Raw genomic sequence first — 23,331 nt, forward strand, 5'->3', positions numbered from 1 at the left:
GGGCTCAGGAACACTTCAGAAAACCATTGTCAGTTAACACAGTTTGTCGCTACATCAACAAGCACAAGTTAAAACTCTACCATGCAAAGTGAAAGCCATACATCAACAACATCCAGAAATGCTGCCGCCTTCTCTGGGCCCGAACTCATTTGAAATGGACAGACACAAAGTGGAAAAGTGTGCTGTGGTCTGATGAGTCCATATTTCAAATTGTTTTTGGAAATATGGACGAACAAAAGAGGAAAAAGACCATCCAGATTGTTACCAGCGCAAAGTTCAAAAGCCAGCATCTGTGATGGTAGGGGGGTGTGTTGGTACCCATGGCATGAGCAACTTACACATCTGTGATGACACCATCAATGCTGAAAGGTACATCCAGGTTTTGGAGCAACACATGCTGCCATCCAAGCAACATCTTTTTCAGGGACGTCCCTGGTTATTTCAGCAAGACAATGCCAAGCCACATTCTGCATGTGTTACAACAGCGTGGCTTCATAGTAAAAGTGTGCGGGTACTAGACTGGTCGGTCTGCAGTCCAGACCTGTCGCCCACTGAAAATGTGTGGCGCATTATGAAGTGCAAAATATGACAACAGAGATCCTAGACCGTTGAACAACTGAAGTCGTACATCAAGCAAGAATGGGAAAGAATTCCACCTACAAAGCTTCAACAATTTAGAAGGAAAGGTGATGCAACACAGTGGTAAACATACCACTGTCTCAGCTTTTTGAAATGTGTTGCAGGCATCCATTTCAAAATGAGCAAATATTTGCACAAAAACAATAAAGTTTATCAGTCTGAACATTAAATATCTTGTCTTTGTGGTATATTCAATTGAATACAGGTTGAAGAGGATTTGCAAATCATTGTATTCTGTTTTATTTACATTTTACACAACATCCCAACTTCATTGGAATTGGGCTTGTAATAACCAAGCAAATAAATACATACATACAATGCCAACAGTGCAAAATTATTGGAAGGGGCAGAGGTGGTGGCCAAGTGGCTAGTGTACTTGGCTTTAGTGCGAAAGGTTCCCAGTTCAAACCCCACCCCAGCCACATTTTTCCATGTAATGTGGAGTTGCGTCAGGAAGGGCATCCAGCGTAAAACCTGAGCCAAATAAAGATGCAAATCTTCACTGGGCTCTGCTGTGGTGACCCCGAGTGAAAACAAGGGCGCAGCCGAAGAAACCTACTAGTACAAAATAATTGGAAGAGTTTCTTTTTTGGCACTGTAGTCTTGAGTCTGAATTATTTGTGTTCTTTCCTTCAGTATTTGAGAAAAAAACAGACCAAACAAGAGTGACTGGCAGTTGCAATTTAATGTGCTAGACAAACACCTAAGCTGTGGTTATCTTATTCCTGAAACATATGAAATATGAGATTTTAAAATTTTAACCCATGTAGAAAAAACAAAAAACAAAACAGACACACATAACTCTTCCAACAATTTGCACATATTTCTGTGAAGGCTCTCAGTTGAACAGGTGGTTTCCATAGTAGAGAAGCTTGAATCTTCGACTGGACTGGGTTGCTTGACGCGAGGACGTTTTGCTTCTAATCGCAGAAGCTTCCTCAGCTAAATTTCTTGCTCTGGTAGTCTGACTTCTGTCTTGACTCTTCTCTACAAGAGTCTTGTAGACTCTTGTGTAATTTGCACATACTTTGCAGGCCCTTGCCACAGTGCATTATGGGTACTGACAAATGGTGTGACATCACAGATTACCCATACAGAGTGTCCCCCACAATTCACCACACGGGATTGATGTATTATTTGCAAAGTTTGCATAAGTGTGACTTCGTGTCATAACTTGTTTTTAAAGTGGTAACTGATAATTTTGATGCAGTTGTACATAAAAAAAAAAAAAACAAATCAGATAGATTCTTTATTGTCATTGTAACAAGTACAACTAAAGGTAAGGTGCAAGTCTTTCAGTGCAAATATAAACTTGAGTAAACCACACACAGACTTGAAACGTCTGGAGAAGAAAAGAAAAATAAACAAATTTTAACCGAATGAAAGAGGTACGTCCAGAATGCCAATTTTAAAAAATAACAACATACTGTCAAAAAAAAAGAGAATGCAGATTAAAAACTAGAAGCACTCAGAGTGCAAACCTCCGCCAAGGCCATGGGGTCACTGACGCCATAACATCTACACGCCGTGGAATCATTGAACCTAAAAAAGTGTAACAATGATGTTTGCTCAGTAGTAAAAAAAGTTTAATCTGCTGTGACTGGATAGCATGTATCCTTAGTGCTTGGCATCACAGTTTATTGCAACTTGCACCTTTCCCAGAAGCTACTGTCATCTGAGCACTGATATTGATATTGCATGTGCTTATAGACAAAAACAAATAAGAGAAAAAATTCAATTTATTATTCAACTAAACTGCAAATATATGAATTTTTTAACATTTATGAAACACTTCTCTAAACAAGGCCATAGGGTCACTGACCCTAAAAGATTCCCTCCTTGGCACAGTGATCTATTTATTTTTGTCTGTTTCTCTAAAATTGTATATAATAATCATTAGATTATTAATATATAAACAAAAATAAATTTAAGAAATATTACAATTTGAAAACAAATGCACCCGAACGGGATGACAGCTGCAACTGCTTAATGCTAACTTTTAACATTGAAAATGCCATAGACATGCTAACGCGTTAGCATCGGGATCCGGATCGTGATCCGGATCACCACTAAAATTTACTCACTTGTTCCTCTTGTCCTTTCCAACCACTCCACAAAATTTCATCAAAATCCGTTCATAACTTTTTGAGTTATCCTGCTGACAGACAAACAAACAAACCAGACCGAAAACATAACCTCCTTGGCGGAGGTAAAAAAGGGAAAAGTATGTACAAAACTGTAGATATTTCAGTGGCAGTGGATATTGCAAATATTGCACTCTTTTCAAGTGTGGCATGTGATGTGGCTATTTGTTCCAGTGGCATCCACAGCTCTAACAGCAGTTGGGTAGAAACTGTTTTTCAATCTATTTGTACTTGCTTTAATGGCCCAGGACCATGTGCCTGATGGCAGTAGCTCAAACAGAGAGTGGCCAGGGTGGAATGAGTCCTTTAGGATGGTGCTGGCTCTCCTGGGACAGTAAGAACCATGAAGGTCCCCCTCTGTGGGTAGAGGGCACCTAATGATCTTCTCTACCATTTTGTTAACCCTCTGGGTTACTCAGTCTGAGTGGAAGAAATGCAGTCACACTGTATGAGCTGGTGAACACAATAAGCCTTTTCACACACTCACTCTATTCCGGGTCTCATGTGCTAGGTCAAAGAGCAAGAGGTGTAAACTGCAGTCTCGAGGCATCATGACTGACTGTGTGGGCAGCGAGACTTTATTTTTCCCGTTGGAGTGTTGAAAGATTTTTTGTGAAAACATGGTATTATTGGTGTTCAAGGAAGAAAAATTGAAGCTTTTGCTGTGTACGAACTGAAATTTCAGGTTTTGCCCGACTCGACCCACTGCCGACCCAGGCAGTGTCTATTTGTAAACACAGAATCAGCTGATCACAATTTCGCTTTGTGGACATCTATAAATCTTGTGCACTACATTTCTCTTTTCATGCCCCTGTTCTGTGGAATGATCTGCCTGCATCAATAAAACAGGCAGATTCTGTCGAGACTTTTAAGTCCAGACTTAACATGCACTTATTTTCCCTTTTGTACGGCTTGCATACTGGCATATTATGTTACTATGCTTTTTTTTACTCTTAAATTCATTTTATTAGGAAATGGAGCAGGCCACAACCTCAACTTTATCTAAATTCTGGGTCTTTTAGTGAAGCTTATGGCTTGTGGCTGACGATCACCTTAGTATTTTTTTTGTTCTGTTTGTTGCTTAATGCTGACAAGTTATACTGTATTTGTTGTCTTTCTGATGCCTGATTTTGTTTTGTTTTTCCCCTCTGTTTGAGGTGTGGCTCCATCCAGGGATGGGTGTGGTGTCTGTTTATGAAACCCTTGTTTATGAAACTCTCCTGCCCCTCCACAATTCTCACCTTCGCCATCCTCATCTTCACTATCACCTGACTTTCACATCCTCCTGACTCCTCCTTCGCCTCCATCACTCCCAATTTTTACAACTGACGAAGTGAGAGCTGAACTGAGGAAAATACATCCATGTAAAGGTCCTGGCCCTGATGGTGTGAGCCCTCGTCTGTTGAAAGATTGTGCGGAGCAGCTTGCTATCCCCCTCCAGACACTTTACAACTTCAGTCTTCACACTGGTAGAGTTCCTGCTCTGTGGAAAACATCTTGTCTCATCCCGATGCCTAAAGAAGCATGTGCTACTGAGATAAAAATCTACAGACCAGTGGCTCTCACATCTTACATCATGAAGACTCTGGAGAGGCTAGTCCTGCACCTTCTCAGACTGCAAGTACAACATGCACAAGGTCCATTGCAGTTTGCCTATCAGGATGCAATAGGTGTGGACGATGCCATTTTGTTCCTGTTACATTGTACCTACTCCTTCCTGGATGAACTTGGTGGATATGTGAGGATTATGTTCTTTGATTTTTTTCAAGTGCATTCGACTCCATCCAACCGGTCATTCTTAAACAAAAACTGGAGGGATTAGGGGTGGATTCAATCTTTACAGCATGGATCCACAGCTTCCTGACGGATCAGCCTCAGTTTGTGAGGCTGGGCAGTACCATCTCGGACACTGGCGTGAGCAGCGTAGCAGCTCCCCAAGGTACTGTACTCGCACCCTTCCTGTTCGCCATTTACACATCTGACTTCCAATATCACTCCGACACCTGTCACATTCAGAAGTACTCAGACGACACAGCCATTGTGGCCTGTGTTAAAAACAACCAGGAGGGTGAGTACAGAGACCTAATCACTGCTTTTTGTGACTGGAGTGGCAAAAATTCACTCATTCTGAACACAAAAACGACCAGAGAAATGATTATCAACTTTGGCAAGAAAAGGACTTTTATGCAGCCAATAAACATCCATGGACAGGACATTGAATGTGTGAATACATACAAATATCTTGGTGTCCATCTAGACAATAATCTGCATTGGAACTTTAATACTGACTGCCTCTATAAAAAGGGTCTGACCAGGCTCTTTTTTCTGAGGAGGCTTAGGTCGTTTGATGTGTGTCACCAATTGCTGTCTATGTTATGAACCAATCTGGTTCTGGCTGTCCTTTTCTTTGCTGTGGTGTGTTGGGGCAATAGTATTTCTGCCAGAAACTGTAAGAAGCTGGATAATAGGGCGCAGTCAGTGATCGGGGGATCACTGGACACCGTGGGGGCAGCTGAGGAGGTGTATGAGGAGGAAGGTGCAGGCAATCCTCAATAACAACAGACACCCTCTGCATGAGACTCTGTCCGTCCAGAGGAGTAATAGCTCTAAGCGCTTCCTATCCCTTCGGTGTAGGACAGTGCGCTTTAGGAGATCCTTCATTCCTGCTGCTATTCGAGCCCACAATGACTATCGTTGATTTAGTTGTGTGTGTGTGTGTGTGTGTGTGTGTGTGGGGGGGGGGGGGGGGGGGGGGTTATGTTACGGGGTTTTTAAAGTATTTTTATATATTTATTGTCTTTCTGTCTTTTAAAACCGGATTTGCTACTGTACGACAACTGAATTTCTCCATGAGGGGATTAATAAAGTATTTATCTATCTATCCTTACCACTGTCGCTTGTGTGCTTGCTCTGGGGACTAGTAAGGTTACACATTACTTATGTGAAGCACCTTGAGGCAACTTTTTTTGTGATTTGGTGCTATACAAATGAAATAAATAAAATAAATATGTTTGTATTTCCAATAGTGTGAAATAAATTATTTGTGAAGAATAAAATAAAATTAATCATGGATCTGGTTGGTGAATGGCAGCTGAATGGTGTCTCTAGTAAATAATCATGAAGTAATTAACCGCCTGGTCCATATTCCTGCATGTTCTGTGTCATTTATTAGGCTTACAGGCACATATGCCTGTGACTTGGATCAATGAATAATGAACACAGGTGGGATAAAACGCACTGATTTGTATCACAACAGAGCAAGGCAACAGATTACGCTGCCCTTTTAAAAGATGATGATGGCTAATCATTCTTGACCTGATATCTGAACTCCAGTCCAGCTGGCTGGATGATAAGAGACAGCATGACTTGATGGCACTGCCACGCATTTAACCCACACACTGCTGCACGATTCGCCGTGCGAACGCAACCCTCTGGATGCCGTGCTGTGTGCTGCTGGACACTGTGTTAAATAAAATAATTGTTTTGTAGCAGATTAATCATTTTCTCTCAGAGATTGGCTGATAAAACCATCTCTAATCGCTCCGGAAGCACAGAGGAATTTTCTCCAGCAACTTAAGTGTGCTTCATGAGGTGGAGAAAGCATCTGGGATAATCTCAAAGGTAATTATTTATATTGCAATGGCTTGGTAAAACAGTTGCATTTTCACTCCTTCTTATAAGCATCTGTAAAATTATGTTTATTATGGATTTAGACAGTTGTTTGACTGACGCTGTCACTGACCGACTAAGCATCTGTTTACGTTTTTACACCTCTCGACCTTTGAACCAATCTGGTCGCGCATGTACATTCCCAGAGTGTGAAAAAGCTTATTTGGTCCATGTTATTTTGCAGATCTAGACTTCCATTAATAGGACACTGACCTGGTGAATGTGTTTTTGTCTGTTATTTGGCAGTCTTGGGCTTCCATACAAAGGACAGAGCTGGTTAATCTATTTTTCAGTTAATGTTATTTGGCAGCTTTCGTACTTCAAACACTGAACTGGTCAACATGTTTCTGTCTATATTTGACAGCTCTGGGCTTCCATACTTAAAAACCTAGCTGACTAACGCTCTTTTTTTCGCCCGTGTTATTTGGCAGCTCCGGGCTTCCACACATAGCATGATGCTAGCTAAAGGCTGCTAGCGGCGCTCCACACAAACACAGTCGGAAGACGAAGCTGAAAACGCGGCAGCTTTCAGGGCTGTTATCCGCTGTAATTTACAGATCTGAAGTGAAAATATGTTTATTTGTTTCTCTAGATGACTGGCGGCTCCTCCTTCATTAGCCTCAATCCGCTAACAAATAAACAAGGCTGCTGCACTCTTTGTCTGCACCTTTCTGTCTTTAAAGCACATTTACCTGATGACGAAACGTAGGCCCGCTCAATGTTCGGTCAAGACGCTGTAACAAAAACCTTTTTGTGCATATTAAAAGGCTTTTAGTAACACTTTAAGTGTATTTTCCTCGTTAGAGCACCGGAACGATGACCCCTCATTCAAAGCTCAACCAAACCTGCTGCCGTCATCTAAAAACACAAACCGCCTCGCCCCGCCCATTTTCTATTCCTATTGGTTCAATTTCAAGATAAAGCGGAACCTGTTGTTATGCGCTGATTCTATTGGCAGAAAGCCGTGTCCGTCACAAGATGGGACCTCGATTATGTTTTATTTCCTTTTATTAGAGCAGAACACAAAGAAGAGAACATATAAAATAGTAAAACACTCGGGCAGTTTTTTTTTAGATCAATTAATACATGGGACATTTAAATATATATTTTACAGTGACTGCAAGGGCATTTTAACTGATTTTTTCAGATTTGATAACAATTCAAATAATTAAAAGGTGTTTCTAAGGTTTTCCAACACTTTATGACTTGTTCATATTCAGATGTTTCAAACACAGACACACACAAAAGATTAGCAATTTGGGACGCTAATTCAGATGCTTTTATCTGTTCTTTACTCTTCCCCTCTTATGAAATCATAAAGGAAATGTAACATTCTTGCCTTATGATATTTACAAAGCTCCACTATTTTCCAAAGTGCCTAAACATTTCTGAATCAATATTAAAATCCTCACATAACCACCTAAAGGCATGATAGGAAAATTTTCCTGAAGCTAAAAATGGTATTGGCCAATATTGTACTGTTGGTCGAGAAATACGTATGCCATTCATTGTTGTTGGTATTGTTAATGTTGTTTGTTGATAGTACTTGATGGCATGGAGGCACTAATGGTTCTAGCAGACAGGTTACAGTAAAGTATGCGGATGTGGTGACCTGTTTAGGATGCAGTTTCCTAGTAAGCAACTCAATTAATTGCCCAGTGAACATGTGACCTTTGATTCCAATGACCTTGTCCTTCACCTGAATGATTGAACTTCGGTTGACCTTTCCAGGGTCATTCCAGAATCTTCTTGCTGTGATGGAGGCCAGCAGGAGTCACTGTGCAATAGTATAAACCTCACTCCCCAACAGCTAGGACTCTGCCACACAGCCAGAGCCCGGGTTTTAGCCTTCTGGTTAGGGCGTCCGCCTCCCATGCCAGAGACTGTGAGTTTGCACCCAGAGCGGAGTGAGTGGGAGGAGTCACAATGCAGAATAGAAAGTACAACTGGTACATTACATCAAAGGAAGATCTGGTTGAAACCAAATACTTTGACAGTGACCTTGACTTTAATCAAAATAAACTGTATTTCAATTCCGGGGTTAACCTGAGCTGCCATAGGCTGACTCACTTCAGCCTTTCACTCATGCAAATGTGCACCTGCATGCAAATCCGGGTGTCTGGCTGCTGGAGCTTATGTAAAATCAGTGTTATGAACTGCTTTATGAATCCAGTCAGGACTCTTCTCGTCATGCCGTGCACAGCAGAGGATCCCACAGCAGGTGAGCACATGCTTCATGCACTCAGTCGACCTCACCTGGGACGTGTTGCTGAGCTACAGGTGCTGCTTTACAAAAACACACGTTTTCCATTCAAAGGCTGTTTCTCCTCGGTGGATGTGGATCTAAGCAGCACACTGTCGAGCGACCACCATGACCAGAATATGACAAAAACTGGAGCCTGAAGGTCTTTCTGTCTTCTGCCTCATTTGTAAGTATATTTGTCATTGTTTCACTGATGAATGGATGAAAACCTTTAAGAATCGCTGTCAGTAATTCTGCACCATGTGGCTGCAGATGCTCAGGAACTGATTATGTCATCATTTTTCTCCGCCTGTAGACTCCAGCACAGATTTCTCACCCATCTACTTTTTAACAAAGATTTTCAGTGTTCTACTTGACTGGTGCAGCAACAGACAAAAGTCTGTCCAATCGCAGCCGCTGTCACGGGTGTCTTGGTGGCTTCCCTCATCTGTCTCCTTCGTGCACATTAATGCACGTGTTTTGAGGATGCCCTGTACTATTGTGACACTACATTAATTAAAGATTGATTTTATATATAACTGAGAGCTTTAATCAACTGCGTCTTATCGCCGTTGAAACATTTATGTGGATTCAGGATAATTTAATTTTAATGTCAGAGGATTTTGTCCACTGCACATTCTGCTCTGCATCTGCAGGGCGGTGACCTACAGACGCAGAGCAGCATGATGCTCTAAATAACACACAATAATAAGCATCACTGGACTGTCACTGTGGCAACACAAACTCCAGAGACAACAGTGACTGGACTGATCCCAGTGCGGTGCTCTGATGTAAATGGGAGAAGAGGATATTTTACTTTGCAGGTGTCCAACTCACAGCCCACGGGCTTAAACAGGCCCCTGACAAATCTGACCCAAAGAACAAATGAATGCTTTCAATTAATATATTTACATTTTAACATTTAATATGGTTTGGATGCACATGAAAACATCAAATCTGTGCTTGTTTGTTTTGTTCTTTCAGCCCTTCTTAGTCACTCTTTTCACATAAATGTGGGATTGAAGGGGCAACGTGCACCAAGACTGAACAGTTTTGGCATCCATGTTTTGCCCAAGGGCACTTCGGCACTCTGTCATGCACAGAGACTGAAGTCAGAGATTGTTAGCGGACAATCTGCCCTGTCTGGATGACATGAAGAATGTCTCTTGCTTCGAGGTGAACCCAGTCATTCACATGCACTTTTTTTCTGTTCTTGTCTCGCGTCTGGAAAACTTTCTTTGTCTTGATCTGTGTCATCAACAAGAACAACTCATTCAGACCTGAGATCCCAGATAACAAGTGCTAAACTCTGCAGGCTTTCTAAACTTTTGCACGTTGGGTTAGTAAACATTTTGCGGGTGATTTACGAAGAATTGCGTACATGAGAACAGTTGGATACCACAGTAATGTGTTGTAGACAGTAGCATGTAAATGAGAATTTTATGTGTGTTAATGAGTGTAAGCGCAAAACAAAATTCAATCAACCACTTGCAGCTAGGCACAAGACAAAGACACACGCTTGCTAACACTGACCAAATCAAAAATGAATGTGCCTTGAACAGGGTTTGTCACTGGAGGTGCGCAGTGTTTGGCACAAGCCCAAATTCAGCACCACTCGCCTTCAACTCTCACGTTAAAGTGACCTTCAATGTGCGTTCCCACGAAGGGATGCATTACACTGCGGTGTTAATATTCTCTTTACTGTCACATAATTGTAGAGGACATGATATGGAATGAGAATAATGTACTTACGTACATTTTATATGAGGGTGGCTGTGGTTGTTGTCCTAATCACAGACTGTGGTGCTGACGACAGTTAGTTCTTGTGTGTGGTTGCACATGGGGGCTACACTGGACAAACAGACAGACATAAGAAATGTCACATTTAATTTTATTTAGACGGTGTGTGTTTTTTGTTAAAAAAAGGTCTCTATAAATTAAAATTTAATCATGGTGTTTTCTGTTTCAAAGATTATTGAGTGAAAATAAACAAATGCATACCCAAACAGCTCACAGGGGGTGTGACTTTAAATCATATTTATGTGTATCTACATTGATTGTGCAACATTCGGGACAAAGTTTTTCAAATGTGCTAAATTACAGATGCGATCGCAGCCCCTGAAATTTCCTTTAGCTTTGCTAACTCATGTGTGTGCAAACCTTACCAATTTGCATATTCAACACTCACAATTTTGTGCACTCAGGTGGACATACCTGAGGCAAACATGTAAAATGGACAATACGTGCTTTTTTGCAAAAACCTTTCATGATCTCGATACATCATAATTTGTATTGTCTTTTATCTGTGCAGGTATCTGTTGGATCTGTGCACGCTGGGAAATGGGCAGATGTTGCAAATGCAATGGGAGGTTGCTCTGCATGTGTTTGCTTCCCTGCATGATGACCAGCCACTTGGTGATTTACATCATGGTGTACATATTCGTCACTATGTCATACTCGCCTCCAAAATTAAGCATACACTACATTGCCCCAGGCTTCTCTGCTAACTCTGGGACGCTAGCTTCCCATCCACAGAGTCCTTTCTGGAATCTTCGCCTGGAAGACAGCGCACTGTGGAATGGGCTGCAGCATGTTTGGGACCGTCAGTACAATCCCATACTGCGTGGAAACATGAGTGAGATTCAGAGGAAGCCAAAAGCCAATCTGTTATCATCAGTCGAGGACAAATGCTTTCCAAGCTGCAAATTGGGCAAGTGTTCTGTCCCTCATGTACATGATTTCGACAGTATGCCGGAACAGCTGAGAGCCTTCATCAGGTCAATGCACTGCAGGGACTACCCGCTCCTCATTAACCAGCCTGATGCATGCAGCCAAAACAACAGCTTGGGTCTGGAAACACCCACACTCCTGATAGCTGTCAAGTCTCAAGTAGGGAACTTTGAAAACAGGCAGGCCATCCGGGAAACATGGGGGCGAAGTGGTCTGGTGAAGGGGGAATTAAGTAGAAAAGGTACAGTAGTGCACACATTGTTTCTGCTGGGGAGGCAGGACTCAAGCACAGGTCCTCACCCAGACCTCAAAAACTTGCTGGCGCTGGAGAACGAGAAGTATGGGGACATCCTGCAGTGGGACTTCAGAGACACTTTCTTTAACCTGACACTAAAGGACTTACTGTTCTGGCGCTGGCTCCAGCGATACTGCCCCAACGCCATCTTCATCTTTAAAGGGGATGATGATGTCTTTGTTCGAACGGACGCCGTTCTGGACTACCTGCACAAGCAGTGGGAGGAGCATATCCTCTGGAGGGAGTACACCAATGACACTGCCGCTTTGACAGATTTGTTTGTGGGAGATGTGATCAGCAACGCGATGCCGAACCGTGAGCCAACCACCAAATACTACATACCAGAAAGTTTCTACAAAGGCGCATATCCGCCGTACGCTGGAGGAGGAGGCGTCATCTACTCTGGCAAACTAGCACTGCGATTACTAGAGGTGTCCAACAGAGTGCGCCTTTTCCCGATAGATGACGTGTACCTGGGCATGTGCCTGCACAGACTCGGACTCTCCCCAAGTCACCACCCGGGTTTCTTAACATTTGATCTCCCAGAGTCAGAGAGGGAGAATCCCTGTGCTTACAGAGCAGTTCTGCTGGTCCACAGACGGAGCCCCAAAGAGATGCTGACACTGTGGAAGCAGCTCCACAATCTGCCGGCTAAATGTGGAAGCTAATTTGCCATACAAATAGGACTGGTGCAGCAGTGGGTTCTGATAACAGGGTAGACCATCAGAAGGTCCTGGATGGACTCTGTCCACATGGAGTTCGCACTCCGAATTTACCTCACTATGAAGCGCCCATATGTGACTGTGAATGACGTCATCCCAAAGCACATTTCTGACATTTTATCACAACATAGGAGAACCGGGAACACTTTCTAGAGAAATACGTTCCCCGTTCATGTGTCTAATCTGACCTCCACAGGCATCGTAAAGGTCACAGAATAAAACTTTAAACCTTTTAATGTTGAGAAAGTCTTTAATAGTTTACTTAAGAACATAATAATTTGAAGCATGTGTCTAAAGTTCTGTTATAATTAGCACAAATTTCTATGTTTTGGATAAATTAATGAGCCCGTTCCTTTCAGATTGGTCACAAAATAACTCAAAAACAACAAAATGCTATCATCTTGTATGTCACCAATTTAAAAGGGCCCATGATCTCGATAAAGTAGCTAAAATCTCATGAATTTTGAATCATGCAATAATTAAAAAAACAAATTTGTCTTGCTTACGTAACATCCCATAGATATGTCTGGCCCTGTTGGATGGATGATAGAAAATTAGGAGCATGTATTTGTCAGTGACAGATAAAGAGTCAGTTTTCACACAGAAACGTACTGAATCTGAGGAAGTAAAGAATTATTTTGTGATTTTTTTTTTCCAAATCATCTACATATTAAAAGTGTGAGTGTGTGTGTGCTTTTATTGAGTAAATTCAATGTAAGCACATAATATTATTGTAAATACATTAAAAGTACATGGATGGCACAAGAAAGTGAAAACACTTATTTCCATTGTGGTCCATTTAAAAATCAAAGGAGAAAATAGAAGAAAAATAAAATATAGTAATAATGATGATGACAATGATAATACTGTGTATATGGTAAAAAGAACCTAAACAATTTATAAATACATTAAGACAGTAAGTTAACATTAAAAAGTAATTAACAGGAAATAAAAGGGTTGAGTTCTTCTAAAAACTGTTGAGGTCTCAGGTTCGAAAAACATTCTGGACTCACATGCCATTCCACCTGATTATACAAACTTTGCATAATTTATTACAACCCTTGAAAAATGTCAGCTACCTATTTTATAAACACTACCCAAACTAGAGCCAGTGGAGCCCCACGAGCAACAGGCTAGTGTGTGTGTGTGTATAATATATATATATATATATATATATATATATATATATATATATATATATATATATTTCATAAAAACAACCTTATAATAAACTTGATTGTTTTTGTGCAAATATTTGTTCATTTTTAAATGGATGCCTGCAACACTTTCAAGAAAGCTGGGACAGTGGTATGTTTACCACTGTGTTACATCACTTTTCCTTCTAACAACACTCAATAAGTGTTTGGGAACTGAGGACACTAACTGTTGAAGCTTTGTAGGTGGAATTCTTTCCCATTCTTGCTTGATGTACGACTTCAGTTGTTCAACAGTCTGGGGTCTCCGTTGTTGTATTTTGCGCTTCATAATGCGCCAAACATTTTCAATGGCCGACAGGTCTGGACTGCAGGCAGGCCAGTCTAGTACCCGCAGTCTTTTACTAAGAAGCCACACTGTTGTAACACGTGCAGAATGTGGCTTGGCATTGTCTTGCTGAAATAAGCAGGGACGTCTCTGAAAAAGACGTTGCTTGGATGGCAGCATGTGTTGCTCCAAAACCTGGATGTACCTTTCAGCGTTGATGGTGCCATCACAGATGTGTAAGTTGCCCATGCCATGGGCACTATCACACCCCCATACCATCACAGATGCTGGCTTTTGAACTTTGCGCTGGTAACAATCTGGATGGTCTTTTTCCTCTTTTGTCCAGAGGATACAACGTCCATGATTTCCAAAAACAATTTGAAATGTGGACTCATCAGACCACAGCACACTTTTCCACTTTGCATCTGCCCATTTCAAATGAGCTCGGGCCCAGAGACGACAGCGGCGTTTCTGGATGTTGTTGATGTATGGCTTTCGCTTTGCATGGTAGAGTTTTAACTTGCATTTGTAGATGTAGCGACGAACTCTGTTAACTAACAATGGTTTTCTGATGTGTTCCTGAGCCCACGCGGCAAGATCCTTCGGCCTTGTTGCTTACGTGTAGAAAGTTCTCAAGATTCTCTGAATCTGCTGATTATATTATGGACTGTAGATGATGGAATCCCTAAATTCCTTGCGACTGAACGCTGAGAAACATTGTTCTTAAACTGTTGGACTATTTTTTCATGCAGTTGTTCACAAAGTGGTGACCCCCCCCATCTTTGCTTGTGAATGGCTGAGCCTTTTGGGGATGCTCCTTTTATACCCAATCATGACACTCACCTGTTTCCAATTAGGTGTTCTTTGAGCATTCATCAACTTTCCCAGTATTTTGTTGCCCCGTCCAAACTTTTTTGAAACGTGTTGCAGGCATCCATTTCAAAATGAGCAAATATTTTGCCCAAAAACAACAAAGTTTATCAGTTTGAACATTAAATATCTTGTCTTTGTCAATTGAATATAGGTTGAAGAGGATTTGCAAATCATTGTATTCTGTTTTTATTTACATTTTGCACAACGTCCCATCTTCATTGGAATTGGGGTTGTACACACACACACACACACACACACACACACATATATATATATATATATATATATATATATATATATATATATATATATATACGTATATACATATATATAGTAAAAATCAGGACTATGACTGACAACTGACAGCTAGCTTTGCTTTGGTCTTTGCTGTACATTTTAATTTGCAGATTATTTCTTTATGTGTGAACTCACGTGATTCTTTTTTTAGTGTTATAACTAAATTCTGCTGCAATAATTTTCAGAGAAATTGCATGTGCATGATGCTTAAAACACATCACAATCACAAAAAATGATCAAAGCTCATTTTTACTTTTGTAAATGTGCATGTGACTGTCACAGATATGTTGTCGTAAACCTGCTCGTCTCCCAGTATTGATTTTTACATCCACCAAGGACGTAATAAAATCATCGGCGTATATTTATTAGTCAGTCTGACTGTTAGCAGGATTACATCAAAACTACTGCATGGATTTTGATGAAACTTTCAACACAGATAGATATTAGGCCATGGAAAACTCCATTAAATTGGGGAGGTGATCTGGATTTGGAATCAAGATTTCACTTTTTATAGGCTTTGAAGGATTACTGCAAAACTGCTGCACGGATTCTCACCAAATTTGCACCACAGATAGATATTAGGCCATGGAAGAAGACTCCACTAAATTTTGGAGGTGATCCGGATTTCACATTCCATGCTTCACTTTGTCAGATTTTGAAGATTACGTCAAAACTACTTCATGGATTTTCACCACATTTTCACCACACTGGTGTTAGGCCTTGGAAGACTCCATTAAATTTTGGAGGTGATCTGGATCAGGTCCCTCCTAAAAATCAGTCCACCCTGCCTTCACTGTGTATGCATCATTTCTGTGCGTCAGCCGCAGTTCACCGATTATCACCTTGTTTCTGCTTAAAACTGCACTCCAGTCATCATCTATCTCAAGGACAGATACAGTAACTGAAGCTTTTGTACAACAATCATTTCCACATAAATTCAGCATTATTTCATAATAAAAGACAGAGAAAGCGATCAAAGCGCACAAGCTGCTGCTGCTGCATTCACTGTGTCTTCATCATTTCAAAGAGTCAGTAGCAACTCACCGATTATTGCCTCATTTCTCCTTAAAACTGCCTCGTTCCTGCGTAAAACTACCTTTAGAATGATTTCAGAGGTTTTACTTTGTCGTCTGATGGTGAATAATTACATTATTCCCTTTGATCGCTTTGGGTGTAGAGAGTCAGACTGAGGTGTGCTGCTGTGGTCCCAAATGACGCATGCGCAGTGAAGGCAGGGCGGACCAATTTTTTTTTTTTTGGGGGGGGGGGGGGGGGGGTCCGGTCTGTGACACCAGTGAAGTAATAAACGTGAAAACGTGTCTGATTCATGCAGCTGACAAAAATAAACACACTGCAGAAGATGTCGTCTTCTTCTTCTTCTTCTTTTGGCTGCCGCCGTTAGGGGCTCCACAGCAGATCAGTTGCTTCCATCTCATCCTGTCCTCTCTATCTTCTACTCTCACAACAGATCACAATGTCATCTGCAAACATCATAGTCCATAGAGACTCCTGTCTGTTCTCATCCATCGACCCGTCCATCACCATTACAAACAAGAAAGGACTCAGAGCTGATCCTTGGTGTAATCCCACCTCCACACCTCGAATGAGTCTGTCATTCCTACTGCACATCTCATCGCTGTCACACTATCCTTGTACATGTCCTGCACTACCCTCACATAATTCTCTGCCACTCCAGACTTCTTCGTACAATACCACAAGTCTTCTCTTGGCACCCTGTCATCAGCTTTCTTTAAATCCACAAACACACAATGCAACTCCTTCTGACCTTCTCTATACTTCTTCATCAGTATTCTCAGAGCAAACATTGCATCTGTGGTGCTCTTTCTCAACATGAAACCATATTGCTGCTCACAGATCTTCACCTGTTTTCTAAGCCTAGCTTCTACTACTCTTTCACATAACTTCATGCTGTGCTTGATTCACTTTATGCCTCTGTAGTTGCTGCAGCTCTACACATCACCATTGTTCTTAAAAATAGCAACCAGCACACTTCATCTCTGCTCCTCAGGCATCCTCTCACTTTCCAAGATTTTATTAAACAATTTGGTTAGAAACTCCACTGCCATCTCTCCTAAACATTTCCATGCCTTCACTGGAATATCATCTGGACTCCCTGCCTTTCCACTCTTCATCCTTTTTAGAGCTGCCCTCACTTCATCCTTAGTTGTCGCTTGCACTTCCTTATTTACTCTCTCACATCATCCAGCCCTTTTCTCTCTCATTTTCTTCATTCATCAGCTCCTCAAAATATTCCCTCCACCTTCTCAACACACTCTCCTCACTTGTCAGCACTTTAACATCTGTATCCTTTATTACCCTAACCTGCAGTGCATCCTCTACAGCTTGGTCCCTTTGTCTAACTAATCGGTACAAGTCCTTTTCTCCTTCCTTATACACGTCAGAAGATGTAATGTTGAAAAATGATTATAATTCTCTTCAAGTGTTCGCTGAAATTATAAAAGTGAAAATCAATGGCACTTTAAAACAGCATGATTATTGCTAAAATATTCTTATGTGGCAGCCTTTGCTAATGTTATTGAAAACGTGCTTATCTTTTCAGTGTTTCTGGGATAAATATTACACACACATAAAGTTCAACTGGATTAACTTTAATTCCTTATAAAACAAGCCAATACTCTGCTGAGGTCTCCTGCCTATTATGCTGATACAGCATGGTAACAAATTTAACAAATAAGCATGGATGGCTGTATGGAGTCCATTTCAATGGTCCCCCTATTTCATGGAAGGGGACAGTGAAAAACGAGGTCCACCGTCAAAATGCAGTTGGCTCAAGGGAGCTGGGATGAATGATTTGCTATGTGTTCAATGCAAATTTAAGCATTAGAAAATAAATTTGGTGCTGAGAAGGCAAAATACACCCAACAAGTTCTATTTTTTATCCATCTGCATGTTTGACCTTGACCCTGAGGTTCAAGGTCAAATGCAGTGTACTAAAGGGAGACAGGATATATGATTTGCTGTAGGGCTTTAATAACAAATGTAATCCCGTTGCTACTCTAATATCACAAATTTCCCAGTCATAGAAGTAATAAAGGATTATCTTGTCTTATATTTGGAGAGAAGAAGTGGTATTTCTTGGTGAGACGGGGGATGTCTTTGTCCATCATTACCTAAGATGACGTTAAAATCTGGGTCAAGGTCATATGTGTAGATGTCACATTTGTGTCCATTTATAATATGATACAGGTAAGTAATGTCTCAGAAAGGGGCAACAGGGAAATCTAGGACTCTCACACACGGACAAATGGACAGACGCACGCAAACACGGAGCCCATTTCAATGTTCCCCCTTATGTCTTGGCGGGGGACAACAACACAGTACAGAATAAAGAACAAGAGTGCTCTGAGAGCACAATATCCTCTGCTGGCAAAACCTGCTTTGGTACAAGTGCTTGCTACATTCTGATAACATTTCAAGGACTTGCACCAGTTTTCATGAAATTCATCCTAAATATGTGAGGAGTTGATTTCTTAATGCAGGAACTAATTCATGAAACTGAGGGAGTCTAGATTTGTTAATCAAGGGCCATAGCTCTGGTAAAATTGGACCAACTCAAATGAGATGATAATATGCGTATTACCAACCTACAACAAGGACTTGTTCCATGTTTCATGAAATTCCTCCTAAAAGTGTGAGAGGAGTTGATTTCAGAACTTTGGATGGACAGACAGACAGAAATTGCCACAACATAATCCCCTCTGGGCATATGGCCAGCGGGGTATAAAATAAGAACTAGAGCACCACGCTCACAGAGCGCAAACCTCAGCCAACACAAGTTTCCAATTCCACAAATTTTTACCTTGTGTAGCAAGGTGAAGTCTGGATTGAAAAGATATTCCTGCAAGCTTGGCTAGTGGGGAATTCCCCTTTGGCTGACCTGGTAGAGTCTTGGTCTCGAGTGCGATCAATCTGGTGTTCAAATTCCATCGCCATCCCTGCCACAAAAATAAGTCATCCAGTCATACTTGAAAAATTTTCAAGGTCAAAGACCAGTTAGAAGTGACTTTTTATAAGCTAAATTAGATGGGATCAAATGTCAGGAGAATGTACAGGTGAACCCCGTTAACTCATGTTTCAGCTTTACTCACGGTCGATTTGTAGACCCCAAAAATTTAGACTACTGTATAAAGACTACTGTATGTTTTTGGTCAGCCTCATTAACTCACGGTTTCAGATAACCCGCAGTTCAATTTTGTGGACCCCAACTTCCGCAAGTTAACAAGGTTCACCTGTATTTAATTAATGTACTAGAACTGAAGCTTTTTGTGGCGTTGTCAGGTTTTTTCCCCAACTTTTTCAGTTTCACAGAAATTACATAATAATAATAATTTTCACAGAATGTTGGTTATCTCTGCTGTTCACAATTTGTCATTGCTTTTTGGTTTCCGACTGATAACTGGAACATAGACAAACAGGCATAAACTTGGAACCTCTATCCAACTTTGGCGGTGTCAATAAATCGATAGCAGAAAAATGAGAGTGACAGAGGCACTTTTAATTGATATAAAATGCTAAATGTACACCAAATGGGCTTTTCAATATTAAATTCAAATGTACACAAAATCCACAATGTTTCTGTGTAGGCTCTCAGTTGTCCAGGTGGTTTCCATAGTAGAGAAGCTTGAATCTTCGACTGGACTGGGTTGCTTGACGCAAGGATGTTTTGCTTCAAATCGCAGAAGCTTCCTCAGCTAAAATTCTTGCTCTGGTAGTCTGACTTCTGTCTTGACTCTTGTAGAGAAGAATAAACAGAAGTCACAAAAGCTGGAGTTTTAAACCTAACCAGACCCCTCCTACCGAGAGGCAGACTGCTATAGGCTAGTGACTAAACAATAGCTTTGTCCCTGTTTACAATGGGGTACTCAGGTCAAAGCAGTTTCAGTCTTTTGTTCATGGTAATGAGTCATTCACATCATCAGGAGAGGCGTCCGTCCGTCCCATCATTAGGAGGGACAGCTGCCCTGTCACTACGAGGGTGCTAACTAGAGCACAATATTTGCTAATTAGAGCTATTGTTTAGTCACTAGCCTATAGCAGTCTGCCTCTCGGTAGGAGGGGTATGGTTAGGTTTGAAACTCCAGCTTTTGTGGCTTCTGTTTATTCTTCTCTATGAGAGTCAAGACAGAAGTCAGACTACCAGAGCAAGAATTTTAGCTGAGGAAGCTTCTGCGATTTGAAGCGAAACGTCCTCGCGTCAAGCAACCCAGTCCAGTCGAAGATTCAAGCTTCTCTACTATGAAAATCCACAATCCGGATCAGATCCAGATCAAACGTTGTCAGGGTGCCAATAGTGAGTGCCAGTCTGCACCTCACTTTCAAATATGAGTGTGATTGGGACATGTTTGGTTAAGATATAATGCAAGACATACATTAAATGGGGTTTCAATGTTAAATTTAAATGGCCACAAAATCTGTAATCCGGATCAGCTCCCGATCAACCTTTGTCAGTCAATAAAGGATACCAGCCTATATCAGACTCTCAGATTTGAAAGAAATTCAATCTCGTTTGACAGAGGTATGAATTTTTGAGAATTTATTCAACGTTAAAGGCCCCCTCACACTTACATCCCATCACACATGCTCCGATTGAGGCTGAATGGCATCAGAATGACATATCCGGCCACAATCAGGAAGTACTGAGGTGCGGTCTGAAGACCAATGGACAGCAGTCTAAGAGCAGTGTTATGTGGGGCGCTGAAGAGGAGGTACTGCTGGGCCACCACCACCAGAGGGCGCCCTGCTTGGAGTGCGGGCTCCAAGCACGAGAGGGCGCCAGACCCAGAAGAAGTGACAGCTGTCACTCATCGCACCAGCTGTCACTCATCTACACCACTTTATAAGCCGGACTGCAACTCCACCTCCTCGCCGAGAAATCAACTACTGCTGACTCATATCGTTGAGTGATAACCTGAACTTCTTTTGCAGCCGTTATCCTGTGGTGTTCTTCCTTATCTGTGGGATTGGCGTTTGGTGTGACAGCGACGGCTTTGCCTCACACCCCAAACCAGATAAGTGGATTAAACAGGAGCTGCACGAGTGTGTGATTGGAGGTGGAGGTGCTCCCTCCTAACTGTGTGCAGACTGTGGATTACTGAGTGTGCGGACTCACACTCATTCATCTTGTCTTTGCTTTCTGCCAGCAGTACCAGGGTCGACAGCCGAAGACAGAGGTCACCTGGGGACTCAGGACTTGGCGGCTCCGGTGTTCTTCAGACCGTTGGTGGTGGAAGCCGTGTGGGACGCGGCTTCTCTCTCGTCGGGGGTCTTCTATCTTCGAGCCTGCCCACACGTCACCTGGTGTTAATTGACTTTACAAATTTTGTGTATTTCGTTGTGTGTTGTCACAACATTAAATTGTTACTTTTTGGCTTATTCATTGTCCGTTCATTTGCGCCCCCTGTTGTGGGTCCGTGCTACGACACCTTCCCAACAAGCAGTCTACATATTTGGTCCCATTCGCTCAGCTGTCCAGAGTGTGCCGCACATGTTTAAAACACTCTTGGCACCATCGAGTTGGGACGCACATCTGATGGCGGTCTATGTGTGGTTTTTGCATCATCTGACCGCAATCTACATCTGACGGCATCATAACAGCATTTGAAATGATCTGATCGCTGTTGATTGAGCTCTGAGATGGATTGGTCACATCAAAGCCTGTCGACATGCTGTGCTACGTATGTCCACCTCCAATGTACCCCGGCCAAGAAGGGCAAAGGAAATGTTGATATGTAATTACATGTATGTGGTACGCATTCATCATGTACAGTGAATGTGCAGCGCGCAATCAAACCAAAAGCACTATGTGCCTCTGCGCCTCTCCATGGTCACATGCACAGTAATGTGTTGTTGCACGTGTCAGGCACAGAGCTGAACAGATCTCACCGCTGTAATATACATACACTCAACAAAAATATAAACGCAACACTTTTGGTTTTGCTCCCATTTTGTATGAGATGAACTCAAAGACCTAAATCTTTTTCCACATACACAATATCACCATTTCTCTCAAATATTGTTCACAAACCAGTCTAAATCTGTGATAGTGAGCACTTCTCCTTTGCTGAGATAATCCATCCCACCTCACAGGTGTGCCATATCAAGATGCTGATTAGACACCATGATTAGTGCACAGGTGTGCCTTAGACTGCCCACAATAAAAGGCCACTCTGAAAGGTGCAGTTTTATCACACAGCACAATGCCACAGATGTCGCAAGATTTGAGGGAGCGTGCAGTTGGCATGCTGACAGCAGGAATGTCAACCAGAGCTGTTGCTCGTGTACTGAATGTTCATGTCTCTACCATAAGCTGTCTCCAAAGGCGTTTCAGAGAATTTGGCAGTACATCCAACCAGCCTCACAACCGCAGACCACGTGTAACCACACCAGCCCAGGACCACCACATCCAGCATGTTCACCTCCAAGATCGTCTGAGACCAGCCACTCGGACAGCTGCTGAAACAATCGGTTTGCATAACCAAAGAATTTCTGCACAAACTGTCAGAAACCGTCTCAGGGAACCTGATCTGCATGCTCGTCATCCTCATCGGGGTCTCGACCTGATTCCAGTTCGTCATCGTAACCGACTTGAGTGGGCAAATGCTCACATTCGCTGGCGTTTGGCACGTTGGAGAGGTGTTCTCTTCATGGATGATGCGAAGGAGATGTGTTGCACTGCATGAGGCAAATGGTGGTCACACCAGATACTGACTGGTATCCCCCCCCAATAAAACAAAACTGCACCTTTCAGAGTGGCCTTTTATTGTGGGCAGTCTAAGGCACACCTGTGCACTAATCATGGTGTCTAATCAGCATCTTGATATGGCACACCTGTGAGGTGGGATGGATTATCTCAGCAAAGGAGAAGTGCTCACTATCACAGATTTCGACTGGTTTGTGAACAATATTTGAGGGAAATGGTGATATTGTGTATGTGGAAAAAGTTTTAGATCTTTGAGTTCATCTCATACAAAATGGGAGCAAAACCAAAAGTGTTGCGTTTATATTTTTGTTGAGTATATTATTACTTGATCACCTTCTAACTCCGTCAGGAGGTATGACGTGCCAGGCTTTGACCACATTAATAAACATGAATCTCACCTCCAGCAGTGGCCCAGGAGCGTTTCACAGTGCAGGGTGGACATGGAGCCAGGACCACAGCCTGTGGTTAAATTCCTCTCACCCAGCTGCTGTGTGCTG

The 23,331-nt window shown here is 42.0% G+C and overlaps 2 protein-coding genes across 3 annotated transcripts in view; one reads left to right on the forward strand and one right to left on the reverse strand.

The window, feature by feature from the left end:
- The window catches only part of smad2 (SMAD family member 2), an 80,216-nt gene extending 72,901 nt beyond the window's left edge, over positions 1–7,315 (reverse strand). For both annotated transcript variants that reach the window (XM_034192030.1, XM_034192029.1), the window contains exon 1: positions 7,145–7,315. The gene's annotated coding sequence lies outside the window, so the exon portion shown is untranslated. The remainder of the gene's footprint in view (positions 1–7,144) is intronic.
- Positions 7,316–8,642: 1,327 nt separating this feature from the next.
- LOC117529452 (N-acetyllactosaminide beta-1,3-N-acetylglucosaminyltransferase 2-like) lies at positions 8,643–12,410 on the forward strand. Its single transcript, XM_034192241.1, has 2 exons — positions 8,643–8,881; positions 11,006–12,410. The coding sequence occupies exon 2, from the start codon at positions 11,035–11,037 to the stop codon at positions 12,385–12,387; it is 1,353 nt and encodes a 450-aa protein (XP_034048132.1). The 5' UTR covers positions 8,643–8,881; positions 11,006–11,034; the 3' UTR covers positions 12,388–12,410.
- Positions 12,411–23,331: the final 10,921 nt, after the last annotated feature.

Source organism: Thalassophryne amazonica, chromosome 17, assembly GCF_902500255.1.
Source record: "Thalassophryne amazonica chromosome 17, fThaAma1.1, whole genome shotgun sequence".
NCBI lineage: Eukaryota > Metazoa > Chordata > Actinopteri > Batrachoidiformes > Batrachoididae > Thalassophryne > Thalassophryne amazonica.

Coding starts and splice junctions, on each gene's coding strand:
- LOC117529452 (XM_034192241.1), top strand. CDS start 11,035: ATGGGCAGATGTTGCAAATGCAATGGGAGGTTGCTCTGCATGTGTTTG.